The following is a 22,363-nucleotide window of genomic DNA, read 5'->3' on the forward strand; positions in this document are numbered from 1 at the left end:
AATTGAAAATGACCTATTTGGGATTTTGCAGAGTCTGTTGTTATACTCTTGTTTGACCTGTGGGGGGCAGCAGATATGTATGCAGCCTATTTACTGGCCTGGCAGAGTAGGGGAGATTAATCGGCAATGTGAAAGACATTTTTAATTGTATTTGTTCAGTGAAAATCTTATTTAAATCTTTTTCTATTCAAGTATTATAAAAAACATTGCAGTCGCCTTTGTCACCCTCAAGTCAGTGTGTGTCTCTCTGTGACTTACTTCTACCTTTTCATACCAATTGCCTTCTACCAATTCATACATTTTATCCAGAACAGAACATCATGACCAGACGTGTACATTTTGACAAAGTTTGATCCTTTCTGTGCCAACCTGTGTCCTCTAAACACAGACTAACGTTAAATGGACACTATAGTCAACAAAACAACTTTTGCTTAATTAAGCAGTCTTGGTGTATAGATCACTTTGTTTCTGCAGCCCTAGTCACACCTCTCTGTATGTGACTTACACAGCCTTGACAAACACTTCCTGTAAAGAGTCATCTAATGTTTACACCTTTATTGCAAATTCTGTTTAATTTAGAATTAGTTATCTCCTGCTCTGTTAATAGCTTGCTAGACCCTGCAGGAGCCTCCTGTGTGTGATTAAAGTTCACTTTACAGAGCAGGAGACAAAAACGTTTAAAGTAAGTAACATCTGATTGAAAATAAAACCATTTTGTTTTCATACAGGCTCTGTCAGTCACAGTCAGGAGAGGTGTGTTAGGGCTGTATAAAGAGAAACAAAAGTAATTTAACTCCTAAATGGCAGAGAATTGAGCAGTGAGACTTTAGAGTCATGGTCTATATAACTAAAACTGTTTTAATAAGCTAAAGTTGTTTTGGTGACCATAGTGTCCCTTTAATTTAGCATTGACAAATAATGCAATTAAAATTTGTGGCATATAAAGGGAACTGCCACTTTTCTCTAGTCTATAGCAAGCAACATTTTATCACGCATTCAGTGTTTGAAGCACTTAATAGAATGTTGAGTGTAGATGTTTTAATTAAAAAACAAGCTTACCCCCACAGCAGGGTGACATCACAGCTTGGTGATTCTAAGTGCATGTGTATTATTTAGAAAATGGGGTGCGAGTGCATGAATGCCTAAACAGTCCATCTATAGGGCCATAAGTATACATACACCCTGCCTAATGGGGCACGCATATAGAGCACCAGTGATGGTAAACTGATCAGCTTCATATACACTACACTGGCTATTCCAAGACAGGCTATAGCATACAATGAAACATTGAGATCATGAAAAATAGCACAGCCATATCTTATCAGAGATATCGGGTTGAGCAAATAAACAAGATGTGGCTCTTTCAATTCTAAATAATACGAGGGGGAGAAGGGGAGCTCTGTTTCAGAGCCTGTGTAGATAATGGCTCACAACCGATCGATAAACTAGGCCACAGAAACCTTCAATAATGCAGAGTTGATCAGCCCTTGAGGTAGGACTATTTTAGTATTAACATGAATAAACTAGGATGGAATTAAATTGGAAATAATAGAATATTTCTTTGTAATGCAAATATCAAGACACTTTACAAAACACCAAGTTGAGGCAAACCATCTTGTAATGAATGCAGGTTTACTTCTACAGCTAACCTATGAAGTGTGAAAGGTGCAGATAGTAACAGTGAATGAGGTTAGTTCAAAGACCGACAGACACAACTGTTATAATAAAATTAACCTCTGTAGGACACAGCTTCAGATTGCCTGTTTTGTACTTAAAGGGTTACTCCAACCAGCATGACCACTTCGGCTTTTAGTCAGTATGTGCAGTTACAACACCAGCACATGTGACTTCAGCAGCCTATAACTCTGTTCTAGACTTCCAAATGTCAATTATGCACAAAATTTAGCCAGTGCGCTAACGAGAGACACAGTCATCTACTCCCTTTTAACATACACACATGTAACATTTTGATTATGCATTGTGTAAACTTTATGTGTGCTACTCCTGTACAAAACCCCATATGGCGTTCAGATACATCATCTGAGTACAACAGTATCTCCAATGTATGCCTTTGGCCTTCCATTTAAGAATTTAGACACATATCATGTAAATTGTGCCTTAGTATACTGCCATTGTTACCTATTTATTAATTTTATTTTAATTTTTTACATACAGATTACAGTTTTGTTGGGCATTTTGCAAATCTGATATGCGCCACTATGATCATTATACTCCGTAAACTCATGTATTAAGCATACTCAATGTGAAGTTACAGTGCCATATAAGACACCTGATCTTTGAAGTTTTCACAATTAGAATGTTGATATTTGATATTTCCAGTTGGTACCAGATTGACAGTTCAAATTACCCCATAAATGCATAGCATTTGTGAAAGTAGACACAATGGGGTAATCATATGGTATATTTTGAGCCTTATTGTACAGCTATTTTAGCTCCAATTTCTTTCACATTTTATGGTCTTATTTTATTTTTATGCTTTTCGGGTTTTTTTCTACACAAATTGCGAGTTAGCGGGTTATTTTGTATACTTGATGTGTCCTGCTGTAATAACAAAATCACTAAATTGTACTTAGCTATCTCTGCTGAGTACCGAACGACCTCCTTCGCAAGTTTTTGTGGAAATGCAGGGTGGAATTTAAAAACCTGCCATGTGTAGTTCTTCGCAACCATGGCTAATTGAGGATAGTTCTAAACAGATAAATCACAGATTCTTCATTCATATTAATGTGCCATTATAATAGCCATCAAACAGAGACCTGGCTATGTTCACACTTCCAACAAATCTTCGAGTAGCTTATGTTCCGAAGTATTGCACACTCTTTATACAATGAAAAAAAGATGCAAGTGTGAAAAAACAGTGTTGCAAGTTTAAAAAAATATTAGTGTACTGGATTTTTGCAGCATCTATCAATATTGTCATATTCAGTATATACCACATTTTTGTCTTACATTACACCAAGCATGACAAACTTGCGTCCCACGGGCTGCATGCGGCCCACAATGAATATTTTTGCGGCCCGGCGCGCCGCGAGTTTGCCACGCTTACTAAGGCAGAGTAGGCACTTGCTCTCCCTACATTGCAGGTACCTACTCTGCTAACATTTACCCGACCGGGGAGGAGAGGTTGCTGGCTGCAGCGAGGGAACTCACTCTTTCTGCTCCTCACTGCTCCCTCGCGCGCCCTCTGTAGTGATGCCGGGTGCCGCAATATGAAATTATTCCGGCAACCAGCATCACTAAACTCCCGAGAGAAGATCCCCACTGGACCCCAGGGAGAGGCGTCACACCAGCTTGCCTTGCATGAGGATGTCCAGCGTCTTCTAAATCCCCACAGGAAAGTATTGATTTAATGCACAACTATGGGGGAGGCATTACAGAGTCAGTGTTTAAAGAGATTCTCAACTCTTTAGTTGCCAGAGGGTGGCACAAGGGCAGAGGGACACTATAGTTTTAGGAATGCAGCTGTGAATTCCTAACACTATAGTTTTCCTTTAATAAAGTTACTTAAAGGGACACCCCAGACCCCTGGAGCACTTTAGCTTTCTGAAAAGCTTTATGTGTGAAGAGTGTGTCCTCTTTTTTCATGTTGCAATACGTGCAGAATTCAATAGAAATTGACACTTTTATAAATTAACCTGGTTACACCCCCCTGGCTTTCAAGCAGACAACAGGTAATTTTACTTCCTGGTTTGGTTAGCTCAGTAGAGCTAAATGTGGGAATCAGGCAATTGCTCAGAGTACCTGCCTTGCAATGACTTCTAATTGATCTGCATTGGAAAGCCTGTGATTGGACAGCCACAGAAAATTGGGGCGGTGTTAGAAGAGGAGGGTTTGTAAAGGCAGCAGACAAGACAACTACAGGTTTTACAAGCTGGGTTTAGATATATCACCAATGAAAAAAAGCATTAATAAATACATGCATGTTTTCATTTGGAGTACATCAACTAAATAATGTTTATTATTTATGTTTTATTTGGGCACTGGAGTGTCCCTTTAATAAGAGCACCTACATATTGACACATGACACATTGAAAATATGGAAGCAAAAACATATGTTGTATGTATGGCGTTGGTTAAAGTAGGCAATAAAACAATGTTATTCCCTGCGTTTTAAACTAACTATGAGATATTTCTAAATGATTCATCACATGTGAATATATTTTATTGTAGAGTTATAGAAACAGTAATAGCTGCAAATATTTACATTTAAAACTGCAGAACAGACTTTTATAAAAATAATGATAATATTGAGCATAATCTCGCTACTTACCTTCCTATCCCCAACTGCTGAATCCATTTCTATATAGAGAAATGTATGAGTATCATTTATTTGACTGTAATCTTCTACATAGTAACGTCTAAAATAAGGTACCATTTTGGTTTTCAAATCATTTGGTACTTTTCACTGAACTTATGTTTTGTGCTGTCACACAAAAAGCATAAAATGTACGTTTCGAAAGACTGGCCGATACGCTTCACCGGCCTTTGACAATGTTACTTGATTTTTTTAAAATCTCACATTGACAGCTTCTATTTTTGCTATTGTGATTGAAAAATCAAGAAGTACTGCGTGAACAATGTCACCTCAATAAGGTGCTTGATTGCATGAAAAAATACATATTTCTACTTTAGTGGACTGTCCTTCTATAAAGAAAATAGAGCCAGCAATTAGGTTTATAAAAGTAAATAAAGAGCAAAAACATGTTCCGATGTATCAATATTATTATTATTTGTATTGTCTAGTGCTATTATAAAAATCTGTTCTTTGGTGTAAGATTGTGTCACCGTAATCAGTTTCCAATAATTAATTATATTCAGATATAACATTTATTAAGGAAAATGCATTCATTGTTTTGACATTAGTTAATTAAACAATCTCAACCAGTGATTAAGTGCCACTGTGATATGGAATATTTGGGCTTGGACAAAATGTAACAATGTTACAAGAATCACACATATAAACACACACACAAAAAAATGACTGATTTTTTCAGATATAGATCACCTTCAGGTTGTTTCAGCCACACAAACACATTTCGATGTCTTCATCCAAAAATGTGTAAGAAACGTTTGTGATTACAGCTATTGGGGTCACAGTGAAGGAAGGTGAGGCTAAATCTTCCAAAATCAGAAGGAAAGTTGAAATGGTACCTTAATGGGTGGTGAACTGCTTATTGGTAAGATGGGATCATCCAAAACATGAGATAACCCCTACATGGTAATATCGTGACAGAGAAAATAAGGGAATGGAAATTATTTTAGATGACAGAGAAAGAGACAAACTAAGAGATATGACAGATATTTTGATACACATAAAGACAGAATATGTACAAACTTAGACATGATTCCAATGCAAAACATTGTGAAATGTGAGAAGGACAATTCTTAATATTTACATAAATTTGGGCTTTATTCAATTACCGGTGTAGATCTAATGGCTGAGGGTAAATTCGTAGGTGTCTATATTTTTTAGTGTTTTATGTTTTACTTCAGATTTATTTATGGAAACACTTGAATTTTTCTTTTTTTTGTTTGATTTTCATACACTCCAGCTTGCTGTTATACAAAGTACCTCTGCTAAGGACTCGTTTCCATGCTTGTGTTAAAAATGGAGCCATTAAGGACAATCACCTTTGACAGAAGATAAGCGATTACAAATCTTTTGTAACACCAGTTTTACATGGTCTTTTCTTGAGTTTAACGTCTACATGTAACTCACATTCACTTCCACTGACTTAATCAGAACATTTTACGTGAGCTGTTTTGCTCCTTGTATGCATGCCAAGAAAAACGTGCATTTTTTAGTTTATTTCCATAGCAACCCCACCATGACACTCGAAAAGAGGTACGGTAGCTCCAGAACTCTTCACCCTTGTAAATCTAATTTAAACACTTCTATTTATTTACCCCTTCTGTTTTTATTTATTTTTTTTGCACACTTTTTAAAGTAGATGTAGGGGTAAAATATTTGTATTGGAATTGAAAAATGTTTTCTTTATTTTGTGATTTAAAAAAAGTCACAAATCTAATTAATTTAGATATTATTTTATTGATCACTTCTATATGTATTACATGAGCCTACTAAGCAAATATGTTATCATTAGTGTTTGTATACCCCTGACTTACCAATCTAGATATGTGTTAAAATAAATAAAAATAATATATATATATATATATATATATATATATATATATATATATATATATATTGGCACTAACCCTTTAATCCATAATTTTGAAATACAGTGCCTTGGTGCAATCCCACATTGAAATATATACCCAATTAGAAAAAACGGTGCACTCACAGGTCTTTCCATAAATTCAATGGAGTTTATTGGAACATAAAGTCACAAAGATCGGATTGAAACGTTGATCAGTTATTTTTGTGACTTTATGTTCCAATGAACACCATTGAATTTATAGAAAGACCTGTGAGTGCACCCTTTTTTAATTTGGTAAATTATATAGATATGTAAAAAATTTGGGTAGATTGGTGTGGCAGGCTTATCCATATACTGTAACTCGGGGTTTCCCAACAGGTAGATCCATGGATGTTGTAAAACTACAGCTTCAATGATGCTTTGTCATTCTAAAGGCATGCAAAGCATCATGGGAGTTGCAGTTCTAGAACATATGGGAACATACCTTTTTGGAACCCCTGCTGTAACTACATCCCTATTATGTTTGCCTTAGTCAGGTGTTTAAAAAAAAATGACATTCTGTGAGATTTGAAGTTGCTGTTTAGTGAATGAGTGAGTGTGCTGGATGTTGTAGGATATAAATGTATATATGCCATCCTTGTATATAGTGATTACAATGCTGAGCCTGCACAGACTACCTCCTTGCACCAGAACCGTTACATTAAGCTGTAGTAGTTCTGCTGCTTAGAGTGTCCCTTCAAATATACAAATATCAAAAGCCGCATTGGTATATTGAAGTCACAAACTTTCCTTTTATCCACATCTAGATTGCAGAGGCATAATGTACAGTCAGATAACAACAGCATTCAGCGAGATATTGTTGCCTTTTATCTACCATGTAAGCCGGGTGCAACAAAATGCTTTGTCAATTCTGTTCATTTCAACGAGCGATGACAAATCTTTCCATCTGTAACTGTTACGTTTCCGAGCTTGAAAGCTGACAGTGTTGGTAACAGATTGTGTAAAGCGTGGAAAGAAGCCCTAAAACGGGTATTGTGTACCAACATTCGGAATTGTCTAGATTATCTATAAGGTTTGCTGGATACATTGGAGAAACTTGCAAGTTTGAGAGTTTGACCTTTACAGAAATTTGCAGAACTGAGGTACTCTGGTATTAAATAAGAACACAGCTTGGGAGCTTTGCAAACACCTTCCAAATTTATAAATTGCTGCTCCGCCTCAGGAAAACCTTAAAACTGTGAGTTTCCTGACTTTTAGGAATATGTTCAGGGATACAAACCCTACAAACTTGATTCTAACTTGCTTTTACTCTCACAGGCCAATGGCTTGCCAGGTATGTCAGGATATAGAGATTTCCGCTAAACTATATATTTTGATAGTAATGTGGTGATGTGATGTGGTGAAACGTATCCGGGCTGCTCAGGTCAATTCAAGTTGGAGATAGTTTACAAATAGTTATATTTGTATAAAGGAATAATGTGTCTATGACTCACAGGGTTCCTGACTTGTACCCAACACCTGAAATGGCTGTTTGTTAATGTTGAGGAAACCTGTTGCATGCATCTGATGTCTCGATTCCAATGACAATACAACGAAACATACATAAATAAAAATAAACATAATTTCAGAAAAACCCGGCAAAATCAAGAAGTAGCTCCATGTTGACTCCATCTTGGCCCCTTTACTAATTAAGAGAATATATCTTACACTTCCACCCATTGCCAATCCTTCTGTGCTACGGATAAAATTTAACAATACAAAAATATCTAACAGAGTCTTTTTGGTGGATTCAGTTTTGTTAAGTTAGGAAGATTGTTCAGACTGGTATAGAATGTTTAGTTTCCTATTAATCACAATATTTCTTGGCAAATTGAAGCCAGCCCTCTGTCTGAACATGATTTTACCATCTATAGCGTTTTTTCGCTGTGATACTTACTGGCAAAAGTCGATCAGTTATCTTTAATTTAAAAAACAAAAAAAACAAAACATGCACCCATAGATGAATGGTTCAACACAGAACAGAACCAAAACCCACGTCCTAAATTGTCATTTTGATTTCTTTAATTCCTTTTTATGATTCCATACATTAACAATCTAAATACACTTCATGCTGGCATATGTGTGCTTTTTATTTGAACAGTTTTCAAGTGTTAATATATTATCAACAAAGTTCTTCAAAGCCCCCTGTGAACCCTTTAGAATAAGACATGAATTATGCATTCAGTTTTTGTATGAAAAGTTCCTTTTTCTTACAGCTTGCTTACTGAATAAAATTACTGGTCATTACATACTCATTTGATTCTGAATAAATGTTAAAACGCACTTACTTATTCCAATTAATGCGATACTTATGTCTATCTACCTACTTTTCATTTTATTAAACATATCTTACATAACATTATACAAAACACACACAGTTTGTTTGGGAATTAATTCACTCCACATTGAAGTGTTGTTAGCTGAAATTCAAACAAATGCAAAATTTAGCCAAAAATAGCCAAGCAGTAACTACAGTTGAGTATGAACATTTTTGTCTAACAGGGATATTAACTAAAGTGAGAATTTAAAGTGTGTAAGTACAAGCACAGATGACTTAGCCTTAGGAAACTTTTTTTCTAATTTGGCTATATTGACCCCAAATCAAATTTAAGGCCAAAGTATCCCAATTGAATAAATTTGGCACTGCTTTACGTTTGGTCACTTTGACCTAAAATTTGAATTCTCACTGTAGTAAAATAACACTGTTTAGTGAATAACTCTGTATTGCCATTCAGACTCCAATCCACCACACCGTGATCAGCACGGTTCTGTCTCGGCAGCTCTGCATATTGCTATTGTGAGATGGCTGATTTAAACACACCTGAAAGTGTGACATTACTTTATATCACGTAGATCAGGACACACCTGACCCTGTGCTGCCCTTTAATTAAAGGAGCAATAGCACCAATCCTAACACTAACCCTACACCCTAGTCCTAACCTAAAAACACATACTTCAGCCCTAATATCATGTCATATAAAAAGATAAATAACAACAATTGTACATCACTCAACCTCCAGTGTCTTAGTTTATTATGATTTCTCCTGGACAGTGGTAGGCAGCCTTCAGCCCTCCAGGTGTTGGGGACTACATCGCCCCTGATGCTTTGCCAGTATTACGGGTGTAAGAGCATTATGGGAGATGTAGTCCACAACATCTGGAGTTCTGAAGGTTTTCTACCCCTTCTCTTGGACACCCTCAGTGGCATAATACTACTACTAATCTACATTTTACCATTATGTATATTCTCTCTCTCTCTCTTGCTCTCTCCATATATATATATATAAATATGTTGTTTTATTTTTGTGGATTTAAATAAAGGAATGCTTTATTGACTGTGAACAAAGCAATCCGGAGTCAAGCTGTAATGTGGCGTATCTGTATCTTTTTTCAATAGAACCACAAGTACTCTTCATTCTCCAGCATTGATTCCTGCCAACCGAAGTACCTGGTCATCGATCCATCAATGTTTAACTTGAGTTATAAATATATACATTAATTATACACATATGGGATATAAGTACATTTCTTTTGAGTAAAAAAAGAAAAGCAAAAACACACGGTAAGGCGAACATCAGAAAAGATAACAATCTATCACAAAGTATCAAAATAAAATCATATGCATCCGACTTAAGTCTACCACTTATCGGTTTTTATTTCAGAATGAAAAGAAATTGTTTAATTTCCCTACCGTGGTTTTTTCTAGACAATGAAGCAGGTGATAGTGTTGGGTTGCGAACGTGGAGCCACATTTGCTAACAAGTGCCTTTTCCTCCTCGCCGGAACCCTGTGAACAGAAAGGATATATTATTTCCATTTATCATTTTGGACTATAAAGTAGATAGACTAACTGTATTGTCATATCTTTGTGAATGGTCCCGGGCATATCAAATGAGAAGGAGACTGATCTTGTCTTTCAGTCTGCAGTCAGAACATTGGTAAGTCATATAATCTCTGTGTTTCCTAAGGCAACTAATTCACCTTGAATCATATTAAAGCAATTCTTTTCCCTCCTATTGTGTCAGTAGACAGACACTTTTTAACAGAGTCCCGACCTGCATAATGCCACCAGAATGTACTTTATAGTAGTAATAAAATATCATAATATCAGTTTTTTTATATTTAGGGGCAGGGGCGTATTAGCCGCGAGGCAAACAAGGCATTTGCCTTGGGCGGCATTTTCCAGGGGGCGGCAAAAAACGCCGCCCCCAAATGCCCAGGGCAAATGCCTTGTTAGCCTTGCGGCTAACTGGGCTGCCGGTCGGGCTGCTGGGGTGGTTGCTGGGCGGGCGGCTGACGAGGGAGCTCTTCCTCTGAGCTCTCTGCTCAGCTCCCTCGCGCGCCGCAGAGTGAGGCTGGGAGCCGGAAGATGACGTCATCTTCCGGCTCCCAGCCTCACTCTGCGGCGCGCGAGGGAGCTGAGCAGACAGCTCAGAGGAAGAGCTCCCTCGCCAGCCGCCCGCCCAGCAACCAGCCCAGCAGCCCGACCGGCAGCCCCACTAGATCCCAGGGAGGTAAAGAAACCCCCCCCCAGCATTCCCAAAGGTAAGGAGGCTGGGGGGGTAGGTTAAATTAATTATATATTATATATATATAATATTATATATATATATATATATATATATATATATTATTATATATATATTATTATATATATTATTATTATATATATTATTATTATATATATTATTATTATATATATATATATTATATATATTATTATTATATATATATATTATTATATATATATTATATATATATATATATATATATATATATTATTATATATATATATATTATTATATATTATTATATATATATATATTATTATATATTATATTTATTATTATATATTATATTATATATATATATATATATTATTATATATTATATATATATATATATATTATTATATATTATATATATATATATATTATTATATATTATATATATTATATTATATATATATATATTATTATATATTATATATATATATTATTATATATTATATATATATATATAATATTATATATATATATATTATTATATATTATATATATATTATATTATATATATATTATATATATATATTATATATATATTATATATATTATATTATTATATTATATATATATATATATTATATATTATATTATATATTATATTATATATATATATATTATATATTATATTATATATCAGAGAGTGTGTGTGTCTGACAGTGAGTGTGTGTGTCTGCTAGTGAGTGTGTGTGTGTCTGTTAGCTAGTGTATGCGTATCTGTCAGTGAATTTGTGTGTGTGTGTGTGTGTATTTAGAAGGCGGGACGGGGGCGGGGAGAAGGGTTGGGTGGGGGTGTCGCGCGGGGGCGCCTGAGTTTTGTCCTGCCTAGGGCAGCACAAAACCAGGATACACCACTGTTTAGGGGTAAAGAGAAGAAAATACAGTTATTACAAAACAAAAGTCTACAATACAATTTGAAATCTCATATAGTTGTACAAGAATAATAGACATGTAAAGCAAGAAAAAGTAATACACAAATGAATAAATAATACGGACACACAACACCCGCCTATGTTGGATGGCAAAGGTGGAAGTCAAATATTATCTTCTATATCTATTTTTTGTGTTTGTAGACCTAGATTGGAGGGATGATATGAATAATCCATATACTATGCCATAAGTATCAAGCAATATAATAAACTGATACAGTTATAAGCAACTATATGCTAGGAGACATGGACTGCGGGCCACCGTGCAATTCATCATAGGTTTTTATGGTGCATAAAGTGAATATCCCTTTAATAAGTGTTCTGCATAAAAGTATTATCTATGATGACTCTCCAGCGCCCTCTGTTGGTAAAACCGAAAACTACATTGATTTGTATAATTGCAATATGCAAATTAGGAGATTGCAAACAAGTAACCAGTTAAATCTGTTATCTCTGTTTTCCATAGGTTACAAAGTTGGGATTGTATTATATATTTGATACATTATTATTTGTATTTTTATAATGTAAGTTATGTGTGTTTGCTTAAATTTGTATGATTTTCACCACCTATAAGGGCGAATCTATTAAATAGTGCCCAATAGGACACTATAAAGAGAAAAGAAACTCAAAACATTTGGATAGAAGGGTTTAAGTGACTCTTTATTTATTGCATTTATGTAATGTACTCTATTTAGTTATTTTCTGAAATGGACAGTGGGGCTGCCATCACGCCCCTAATCCTGGTTTGCCTCAGGTTAATGGGAGTTATTCCATAGGTAACTACCCACATTTTAACTTAGACTCTCTCCTGAGCAGGACTGATGATGGGAGCTGTAACAAGCAACAACCACTTGGAAGTATAACCCCTATGGATCTGATTCTATCCTGTGTCTAAAATGTCACTCAAGATGCATGTAAGAAACATTATGTCATACACTTGCACACTGAATTATTTTTTATATATTAGAATGATTTAGAGGCAGCAGCTTCCATTCAGTTGAATAAGCATTTTTTTTATTTTTTTTTAAATTGTAATAAGATGCCACTAAGAGTGATATTGCACATAATACCCATTGTACAGCGCTACGGAATTTGATGGCGCTATATAAATAATAAAATAATAAATACTAGGCAGCCTTTTTGATTTTTGTTAGAATGAATTGAGCATAGGATTCTGGGAAATGTACGAATGACCAGGTTTCTGCTTGTGAGACGTTATTCCAGATGAAGCTGTTCTGCATGATTACGTTTCTTTGCTTTCTCCTCACCAAGGATTCCCGAACTACTACGAGCATTTATTTTAGGCTAGGTAAGTATAACCTTGATTGTGTATGAATGTTTCAGAGCGCCTATAGTGTCACTTTAATCGCGGAGGCTCTTCAGTCAAATAAAAAGATACAGGCTGTATCACGAATGAGTACCTGCAGCACGAAGAACAAACTGCAAAACACGACGATTGTCTGCTCCATCTAACTGCTATGCGTGAAAAGTGCACAGGTAAGACAAAGCAGCTTTGAACTGTCAAAAGGATTGACATTCATTCTTTCCAGCTGCTAAATCGGGTATGATGGACTCAGCATTTCAGTACAGAAACAGAAACCTCTGTGCTGTGATTTCATTACAGGAAATTTCATTCACAGGGAAAATTCCTGTCCCTCTGAGCTTTGTAGAGCCGAGTGAGAGACTAGAAATATGTTGCTAGCTATTCGGTCATAAAAAGAGTTATTTACTAAACTTTGGATTTTAGAAGCAAATTCTGGATACAAAACAAAACAAGGGGCAATAATCGGCAATTCAGAGGACAACTTTAGAAGTCGGGACACCAGGGAACAACTCCAGAACAGTTGGGAGGGCTGTCTGCTGGTTGGCAGGCCTGTCTGCTCCCCAAACAGGTTTTCATGACATTAGTGGAGGGTATGGAGATGTAACTCAACATTGTGACTCTGCACACTGTTCGGAGATCCAATGACAGACAAAGCAGGGAAATATACAGATCCTCTCCTACTGTGCAACTCATCTGGTCTACAATATTGATAGGTAGGGGTGTCAAATGGAAAGGGAATAGGAGAGAGGAAAAAAGAGAGGGGTTAGGAGAATGGTTGGAAAGACACAAAAGTTGGTGAGGAGGACTGAAGAGACACAAAATTACTTACATTTTGTGCCAACAAACATTTATGCCCTAGGCACCATATAACCTAGGTACACCTATAGCAAGCTCGTGCTGTGCATTTTTTTCCTAATTTGGAGAGTACATGACAATATATATAAGTCCTAAGAGTTGTCTAAAAAATGAATACAAATAACAAGTGCCATAAGAAGGATATTATGGCACTAGAAAAAGTGCAGATGCGGGCTACAAAATTAATGAAAGGAATGGAACATATCAGCTATAAAGAAAGGTTAAGACATTTAAACCTATTTAGTTTAGAAAAACGTTGCCTGAGAGGGTTTTTTTTACTGTAAGAACAATCAGGATGTGGAATTCTCTACCTGAAGAAGTGGTTTTATCAGAGTCCATACAGATGTTCAAATAGATGCATATTTGCAAAAACAGAATATTCAAGGATATAATCTTTTAACTGCTTGATCCAAGGATAAATCTGACTGCCATTCTGGGGTCAAGAAGGATTTTTTTTTCCTAGCTTGTTGCAAAATTGGAAGTGCTTCAAACTGGGTTTTTTGCCTTCTTTTGGATCAACACCAAAAAACAATGTGAGGAAGACTGAACTTGATGGACGCCAGTCTCTTTTCAGCTATGTAACTATGTAACTATATGTAACAAACGTGCAAATTCCCCTCTCTTGAAACGAGTGCCGCATAAGGTTTTGCGGACGTAGGATTTATATCCAAAAAATATATATCAAAAATATAAAAATAGTGAAATGTTTTATAAAATATGCAATCATATTAAAAGTTTATCCAACAATATTAAATCATTTGAAAAGCGTATTCGAAAATATTAAATCGAGGCCCTGATGAGAGATTTATCTACCAAGCAGTAGAACGATCAAAATTAAGACAAGCCCCTACTGTTACTAAATAGTATAAGAGAGGTTAAAATCCTCCCTCATGCCCCCACCTTTCATGCCGTGTTTATGGAGTGTCATAAAAAACACTAGCAACTGAGACATAGTGTCGCCATGCCGCCAGCCATAACCAGTGGGTGGGGCCTCTAATACAATAATGCGGGCCGAGCGCCGATTGGGTCACCTAGCAAACACACCCGTGGGTAGTAGGTGGAGTTTTTTAAATATAATTTTTTTTTTTTATTTAGAGGACTCAGAGGAATAATCTTGAAAGACATCTGAAAGCTCTTATAAGGTCTGCAATTCAAGTTCAGTCTGTGCCAAGCCGTTGTGGGCCAAACATTTATTTTTATTATTTTATTATTATTTTTATTGTGTTGTGTTTTTTTTTCTGCTATTCAGAATCAGTCATGTGCTGTGATTGGTTGGTTTGTAAGAGGGGGCCATGGGTGGATTTAGGAAGTGGCAGGGAGTTTTAAATACCGTAATGAAATTGTTATCAAACAAAATCAAATTGCTACCTGCTTCCTCCTCGTAACTAAATTTATAGACAAACAACCAAATCACATGAGCGACATTTCATTCAACAAGCAATTAGCCCTTTAATTAGTGGTATTCCGCATGCGGGCATCCTTCTTTAAAAAGTATACATAATTACCCAAAAACTAATGCTGACGAGTATGTAAGGAGATTTTATGAAATCAGTTATCGCTAATCAGAATTCTCCTTTGATATTTGAGGGACATCAGCTACAAATATAAAAAAACATTTGCTTCACAGAAGAATAATTTGGCAAAACACAGAGAGATTGAATGACAAATACAAAACCTGCATAGTTGTATCATTTGTTTTACGAGTTATTTACAGAGTTGGACTGTTTTTGAGAGCTAGACATTTATTTTATAGTGCATTGAATGTCATAAACAGACAGGGATGATTAAACGTTCAATATGTTCTATGAACTTTGCTTACTAAGAGCATGATTAACACCCTGTTAGAAAAAAAAGAGACTCCAACCTCAACCAATATTTTATTAATACATGAAAAATTCATGTACACGTTTTCCCGTGCAAAGCACTCCAAATATTTTATTTAAATTGTCTTTATGTATTCTCATTTTATTCTTTACTCATTGTGCTAGTCAAGATACAGCACACATCTACGACTGTACTAGGTGTGTGTGCCCCAATTATTCACTGCATGCATTTTATCACTGGATGTGATAGGATGCACTGAGGGCTGAGTATTTAGTTAAAGTGTAAGTTAATATGAGTACCCTCGAAGCACTGTCAATGGGAAAGAAGGTGTTGCACAGTAAATGTTAGACTTATGTACCGATAAAAACATTTGGTTCCTCCTAATCAATAAGTACGTAAAAAATGTTTTGGTCAATTTGGGCTTTTGTCCATATGGCGTTCTGGTTTGGACAAATTTCGTTCATGCAGTAGTGTGGGGAAAAATGATTCAGATGAACCAAAATGGCGTAAAAAGTGGCCAGTCAGTACTGAAAATGTACACATACCTTGGTTCACAGATCAAGCACTTACTTCAATATTTTTTAATAAGCTTATCAAATTGATAAATATTTTTCAAATGGATACATTTTTTTTTTAATGATTTTATATTTTTGGATAAACCTTTAACATGATTTAATATTTTGAAAAGTATTTTGATATTTTATATATATATTAATTGACATATATATTTCTATATATAATACAATGTTTGATCATTTTTTTTTCAACAAATCTTTTTAAAACTTTATCCAAAATTATTAAATCATTTGAAAAATCTTACCCAAGAATCGAGGCTTAAGTTAGAAGAAGTAACCAATAGAGGGGAAAAAAGAATAGTGAAATACCTATATTTGTATATTAATTAAATATAACAATACAGATTTTTTGTTTTAATGTTAATCCTTTTCTGCTTTTATTGGTCATTTCTCACTTAATCTGTGATCAAAATGATGATTAGGAGGACAGCAACTAAATGTTCAATCATTTTTATTTATTTTTTGCTTCATGGACAGAACTCACAATCATGAAAGTGACTTGTCCATTGTTCATTTTGTTTTGTTTCGTGATTTTGTCCATATAGTCCGTGTTTTTTAGTTTGAGATTTTGGACAAAGTATAGATCAGCCAAAATTTGGACAACTCACAATTCATTTGAAACCAAATGCACGAGTCTAGTAGGTGTTTCTTTTAATTTTTTTTTCCACTCTTTAATTTTTATTGGCAATGTGAGTATTCTTGCAAGAGCAAAATAGAAGAATTAAAATAATCTATAACCTTATAACAACTGTATTGGCTATTTCTTCCCCCAACTTCATTACTTTGACCTAATATGTGCTGTTTAGGAACTGGGCTGACTAGAAATTGACAGGGAGTAATTACAAACAAACCTTTCTTAAGGTATACTAATACTGTGAGAACTAAAAAAACAATAATACTAAATAAATACTGTTACGTAATATATTTTGGTATTGTAACGTAAGGCAGCTACCCATAGTCCTCTCTTCTCTAGTGGCAGGAGAGGTGCAATAACCGACCTGCACTTCTTTTTTATTTTTGCTTCAAGAGTAAGTGTTCCCTCACAGCACTCACATGTGAATGAGGCATTGCAAGATAATTGCTTCAGATTAACTACAAAGTACATATTGCTACATTGCGTGTGTTCCATCAAAGCACTGTTCATATGATGGATGAAACTACCAAAACACATTTTGCTCTAGAACATTCTGTACATGAGCTTAACTGAGCTGAAATACCATTTTCAACAATCAATTATGAATGGTCTTTAGCTTTCTAGTTACTGTTGTATTGAATTATTCAATTGCATTTGAGATTTAGTATTCAATATGCTTCAGGGAAACTTGTATTTTGATACTTTGATAAGCAAAGGCTCTCTTTCATGTGATTTTAGAAGTGCATTTAGATACAGCAAATATAGAGCATGGGGGAAAGCAAGAAAGGTACATCACCTGTAGAATTTCATTTAATAAACCGCTGCGTTTGCTCTGTAGATAAGCATTAGCGCTTCCGCTTTTAGCCACCCGAATCCTCGCAAGCCTTGATTTCTGTAAAAAAAAAAAAAAAAATAAAAAAAATATATATATATAAAACACAGCTTAACATACACAATATCGGAATGCCCTGCAAAAATGTTGACATAATTAAAGGAAACTGCCAATTCCAAAGATGCTGAAAATTACAATTCTAGACGGCTATAAAATGATATTTGGATTGAATTCCAGATACCATTTTTTCTGAGTAAGAAATTGATTTTGTAAAAATTAATTTTCAAGGTATTCCCAGGAAAATCCCAGTAATGCGATTTTTTTTTTTGGTGTTTAATTCTTTACCTATGCCTTTCATTTCAAAATAAAGCTGCTCTACAAGGAATTTGACATCTGGTTTGGTGGAGAGGCAAATTGCTCTGTTCATAAATGATCCCCTAGTGTCTCATACGTCTGATGAATTACCTCAGCGTTGGAGTTTCTACCTTCTAGTTAAAAGTTAGAGAGTAATTGTTCTATTTATTACAGTGATTCAGTATGTCCCCACTTTGGCTTTTTAGTTAAATATTTATTAATGAAAACTAATGCACAGGTCATCTAGGAATATGCAATAACAGGAGTCTGTATAAATGCATTGTAAAATGTTCATAGGGACCCATATTTAACGTCCGCTCACATGCCACGCAATATGGCACCACATGAAAACAATGAAATGTAATTAAAGGGACACTATAAGTACCAACACAGCGTAATGAACATGTTCTGGTGTATAGATTGCGCCCTCATTGTCTTTACTCCTATGCTACTTAGGAGTCAAATAACTTTTGTATGCAGGCCTAACCACAGCTTCCCTGACTGTAACTCACACAACCTCCATAAAAAAAAAAGTTTAATTTTCATTCAGATCTTACAGCACAGTGTGTTTAGTTTAGAAGTTGTTATCGCCTGCTCTTTTAATTGAACTTTTTTCATTCACATAAGACAGTTTCAGGCTCTAGCAGACTTTTAGCAGAGTAGAGTAGGAATTTTTAAATTAAACACACAGTACAAAAAGAGAGGCTGTGTGAGTCTCACCAAAGGTGGGTGTTGCTAGAGCTGCATAAACAAAGTGATTTAACTCCTAAATGGCATAGAATTCATCAGTGAGACTTTAGGGCCGGCTTCCCCAAACTCTGGCCCTCCAGATGTTGCTGAACTACAACTCCCATGATTCTCAGCCTATCTATTTTATTCATAGAATCATGGGAGTTGTAGTTCAGCAACATCTGGAGGGTTGGAGTTTGGGGAAGCCTGCTTTAGGGGGAATGATCTATACACCAAACCACCTCATTCAGCTAAACTTGTTTGGTGCCCAGACTGTCCTTTTCATTTTTTTCTAAGCTACTTCAGTTTACCTTTAAATGCCACAGAAAATACCACCTTGTTTTAAATATGCAAGATTGTACACCATACTGCAAGAATCACTTTTCCAATAAGGTAGTCTCAGAGCCGGATTAACGTAGGGGTTGAAGCTCCAGGCCCATGCCTATGGATTTGGCTCATTGATCAAATAAATAAATAAGTAATAATGATTTATTTATGTTTTTACTACTCTTCATATGCTCTTGCTTTGTGTAGAGGGACTTAAGTATGGAAACGTAAGGGGGATGTCGGGGAAAAATACTTGTGTGTTACTGGCTGACTATGAAATTAGTTAAGGTAAAGCTGCCTTTACACACTGCGCAATTGATCTTGCTGCTATGGTCTCTGTAACATTGTGCCATGTCCCCTTAATTCTACACTCACTACATCCACCTTTCTATACCATACTGAATACCAGGAGCAACTCCCTGCTAGCAATAAGGTAAGTAAAGGAGTGGACAAGTGAGCGCTAGGGCACAGTCCCAAGAAAGCAAACAGCAAGTGCATCATTAGACACATTTGCGCCAAGCTCAGGATGCTGTCTGCACAGTACGCTCTTAGTTGGCCAGCCTGCATGATTGACAGGCAGTCTGACATACATTCACACCAGGCTGACCTTTCAATTCTTCAGGCAGACCCACCACCTTTCTAGGCAGTTCCACCCCTTTGGGCGGTGCCAGTTACGAGATTTGTGTCAATTTCATGGGAGATGAGAGTGAGAGATTAGCATAGGGTATGTGTTTTCTAATAAATGCATCCTGTGAGTTTCCCTCCAACACCATCTCCATCAGATACATGATGCTTGGGAGCATAGGCGTGCGCAGCCTGTTGCATTTTTATATACACATACACACACACACACACACACATACATACATACACATATATATATATATACATATATATAAATATACATAGGTGCAGTGTGTGATTGTGAGCGGTGCAGCGTGTAAGGGGTGCAGTGTGTGTGATTGCGAGGAGTACAGTGTGGTGTAATTGTGAAGGGTGCAGTGTGTGATTGTGAGGGGTACAGTGTATGTAATTGTAAGGGGTACAGTTTGTGTAATTGTGAGGGATTCAGTGTGTGTGGGGTACAGTGTGTATGATTGTGAGGGGTGCACTGTGTGGGCGACAGGGGTTAGGAGGGTGGAGGGGCAAAGACAGGGGTTGGGGGTAGAGGGACAGGAGGTAGAGGGGTGGAGGGGCAGTGACAGGAGGTAGCGGGAGTAGACGGTTAGTGACAGGGGTTAGGGGGTAGAGGGGGAGTAACGGGTTAGGGGGATAGAGGGGTAGTGACAGGGGGTGGGGGAGTGGAAGGGCAGTAACAGGGGTTAAGGGGATGGAGAGGCAGTGACATGGGTTAGGGAGGTAGAGGGGCAGTGACAGGTGTTAGGGGTAGAGGGGTAGTGACAGGGGATAGAGGGGTAGTAACAGGGGTTAAGGGGATGGAGAGGCAGTGACATGGGTTAGGGAGGTAGAGGGGCAGTGACAGGTGTTAGGGGTAGAGGGGTAGTGAGAGGGGTAGAGGGGTAGTGACAGGGGTTAGAGGGCTAGGGACAGGGGTTAGGGGGGTATGGGGGCAGAGGCAGGGTGGGGGGGCAGTGAGTGACAGGGGACAGAGGGGGGTGGAGGGGCAGTGATTAGAAGGGCATGAGTGAATGGGGTGGGGGGGCAGTGAGTAGATGGGGTGGGGGAGCAGTGAGTGACAGGGGGTAGAAGGGGGGTTTCTAAATACCTGCCCTGGTGGTCCAGTGGGCGCCCTCTCTCTTCAGTCTGCAGCTCCGCCGGGAGTGAGCTGCAGACCACACGGTGAGTCTCGCGATCTCCAGGCAGAGCGTTGCCGCGGCAACGCTCTGACAGGCTGGAGATCGCGAGACACCTCGGTCTGCAGCTCACTCCCGGCGGAGCTGCAGACTGAGGCCGGATCTCTGTCAGGGCAGACTGACAGGAGGGGCCTCGCACCCGGCGGCATTGTGGGCAAGCTGCCGGGCCCCCTCCTGTGTCGGGTCCTCGGTCATAGACCGAGGACCCGACATGACAGTCTGCCCAGAGGCAGTGCAGCACGGAGGTGTGATTAGGGTGTGCCCAGGCACACCCGGCACACCCCGTGCGCACGCCTATGCTTGGGAGGTATGACTGTTTTAGTCTTTTCTGACGTTAAGATTCTGTAATTAGGCCCATCATAATTGTCAGCATCAAGCCCAATGAGCTCCTAATCCGGCCATAGATAGTTTAACTAACCCCTTCATGACAAGAGACAAGTAAAATCTGGATAATCATTACAAAGTATCCCTGTCAACAGTCCTGGCACAGCAGGTAAATAAATGAGTGGATGGTGTGCTGTAACTGGTCAGTGACCATCACAGTCTATTTAGCTATCCAGTAGATCATTAGATGAAGTAGTATTACCAATTCATTTTTTTTTCTTTTCCTTAATAATTTTATAGAAGAAAGAAGATGGGAAAATCCCCACCTAATGAGGGTGTTAGACTCTAAAGAAAACAGTGTCCTGGAGGGAGCTAAACATCAGAGAAACAATCAACTGTGAGGGATACAAAATAGTAAAAAAATATAGTTAAAATATATAAAATAATGTCTTTGGACTGCTGGATGGATGGTTAGGAGCCATCCGAACCATCCATCCAGCAGTCCAAAGACCTTATTATAACCATCACGGATCCAGTTGCAAGTATTTTCCAGCCCTGGAAGTCGCTACCAGGGGCTGCATAGTTCATCTTTTTACTTTTTACTTGTTAGCCGAGTGGTTGATGCCGGGCATTTGTTCCCAGGTCTTAAAATAGTACTGCTTCCATACTGTTATGGATATTATGTTTTTTTTTTTTAATATATATATAACACCTATTGTTGTAGAATAAATTTTATATATTTTCACTATATTTTTTTTACTATTTTGTATCCCTCACAGTTGATTGTTTCTCTGGTGTTAAGCTCCCTCCAGGACACTGTTTTCTTTAGCATCTAGCGCCCTCACTAGGTGGGGATTTTCCCATCTTCTTTCTTCTATATTTGGTTTTATATATCGGAGTGTGCCTATAGGGTGGCAGCTTTTCGTCTATAGATTTCTATATTTGATTTTATTTTCATTGTATTTTCCTTAATAATTTTGCCCATTTTTAATATTCACTTTAGGGCATATAGGACTATTTAGCGGTTTTAGGTATTATGGGGTAATAAAAAGTAAAATT

At 37.0% G+C, this 22,363-nt stretch overlaps 1 protein-coding gene across 2 annotated transcripts in view; it reads right to left on the reverse strand.

The window, feature by feature from the left end:
- The window catches only part of KCND2 (potassium voltage-gated channel subfamily D member 2), a 361,032-nt gene that overhangs the window by 22,754 nt on the left and 315,915 nt on the right, over positions 1-22,363 (reverse strand). For both annotated transcript variants that reach the window (XM_063446840.1, XM_063446839.1), the window contains exons 3-4: positions 17,721-17,816; positions 9,913-10,008 (exon numbers count right to left, since the gene is read on the reverse strand). In XM_063446840.1, coding sequence (XP_063302910.1) covers positions 9,913-10,008; positions 17,721-17,816 — 192 coding nt within the window. The remainder of the gene's footprint in view (positions 1-9,912; positions 10,009-17,720; positions 17,817-22,363) is intronic.

The sequence above is a fragment of the Pelobates fuscus genome, chromosome 3, assembly GCF_036172605.1.
Source record: "Pelobates fuscus isolate aPelFus1 chromosome 3, aPelFus1.pri, whole genome shotgun sequence".
Classification (NCBI taxonomy): Eukaryota; Metazoa; Chordata; class Amphibia; order Anura; family Pelobatidae; genus Pelobates; species Pelobates fuscus.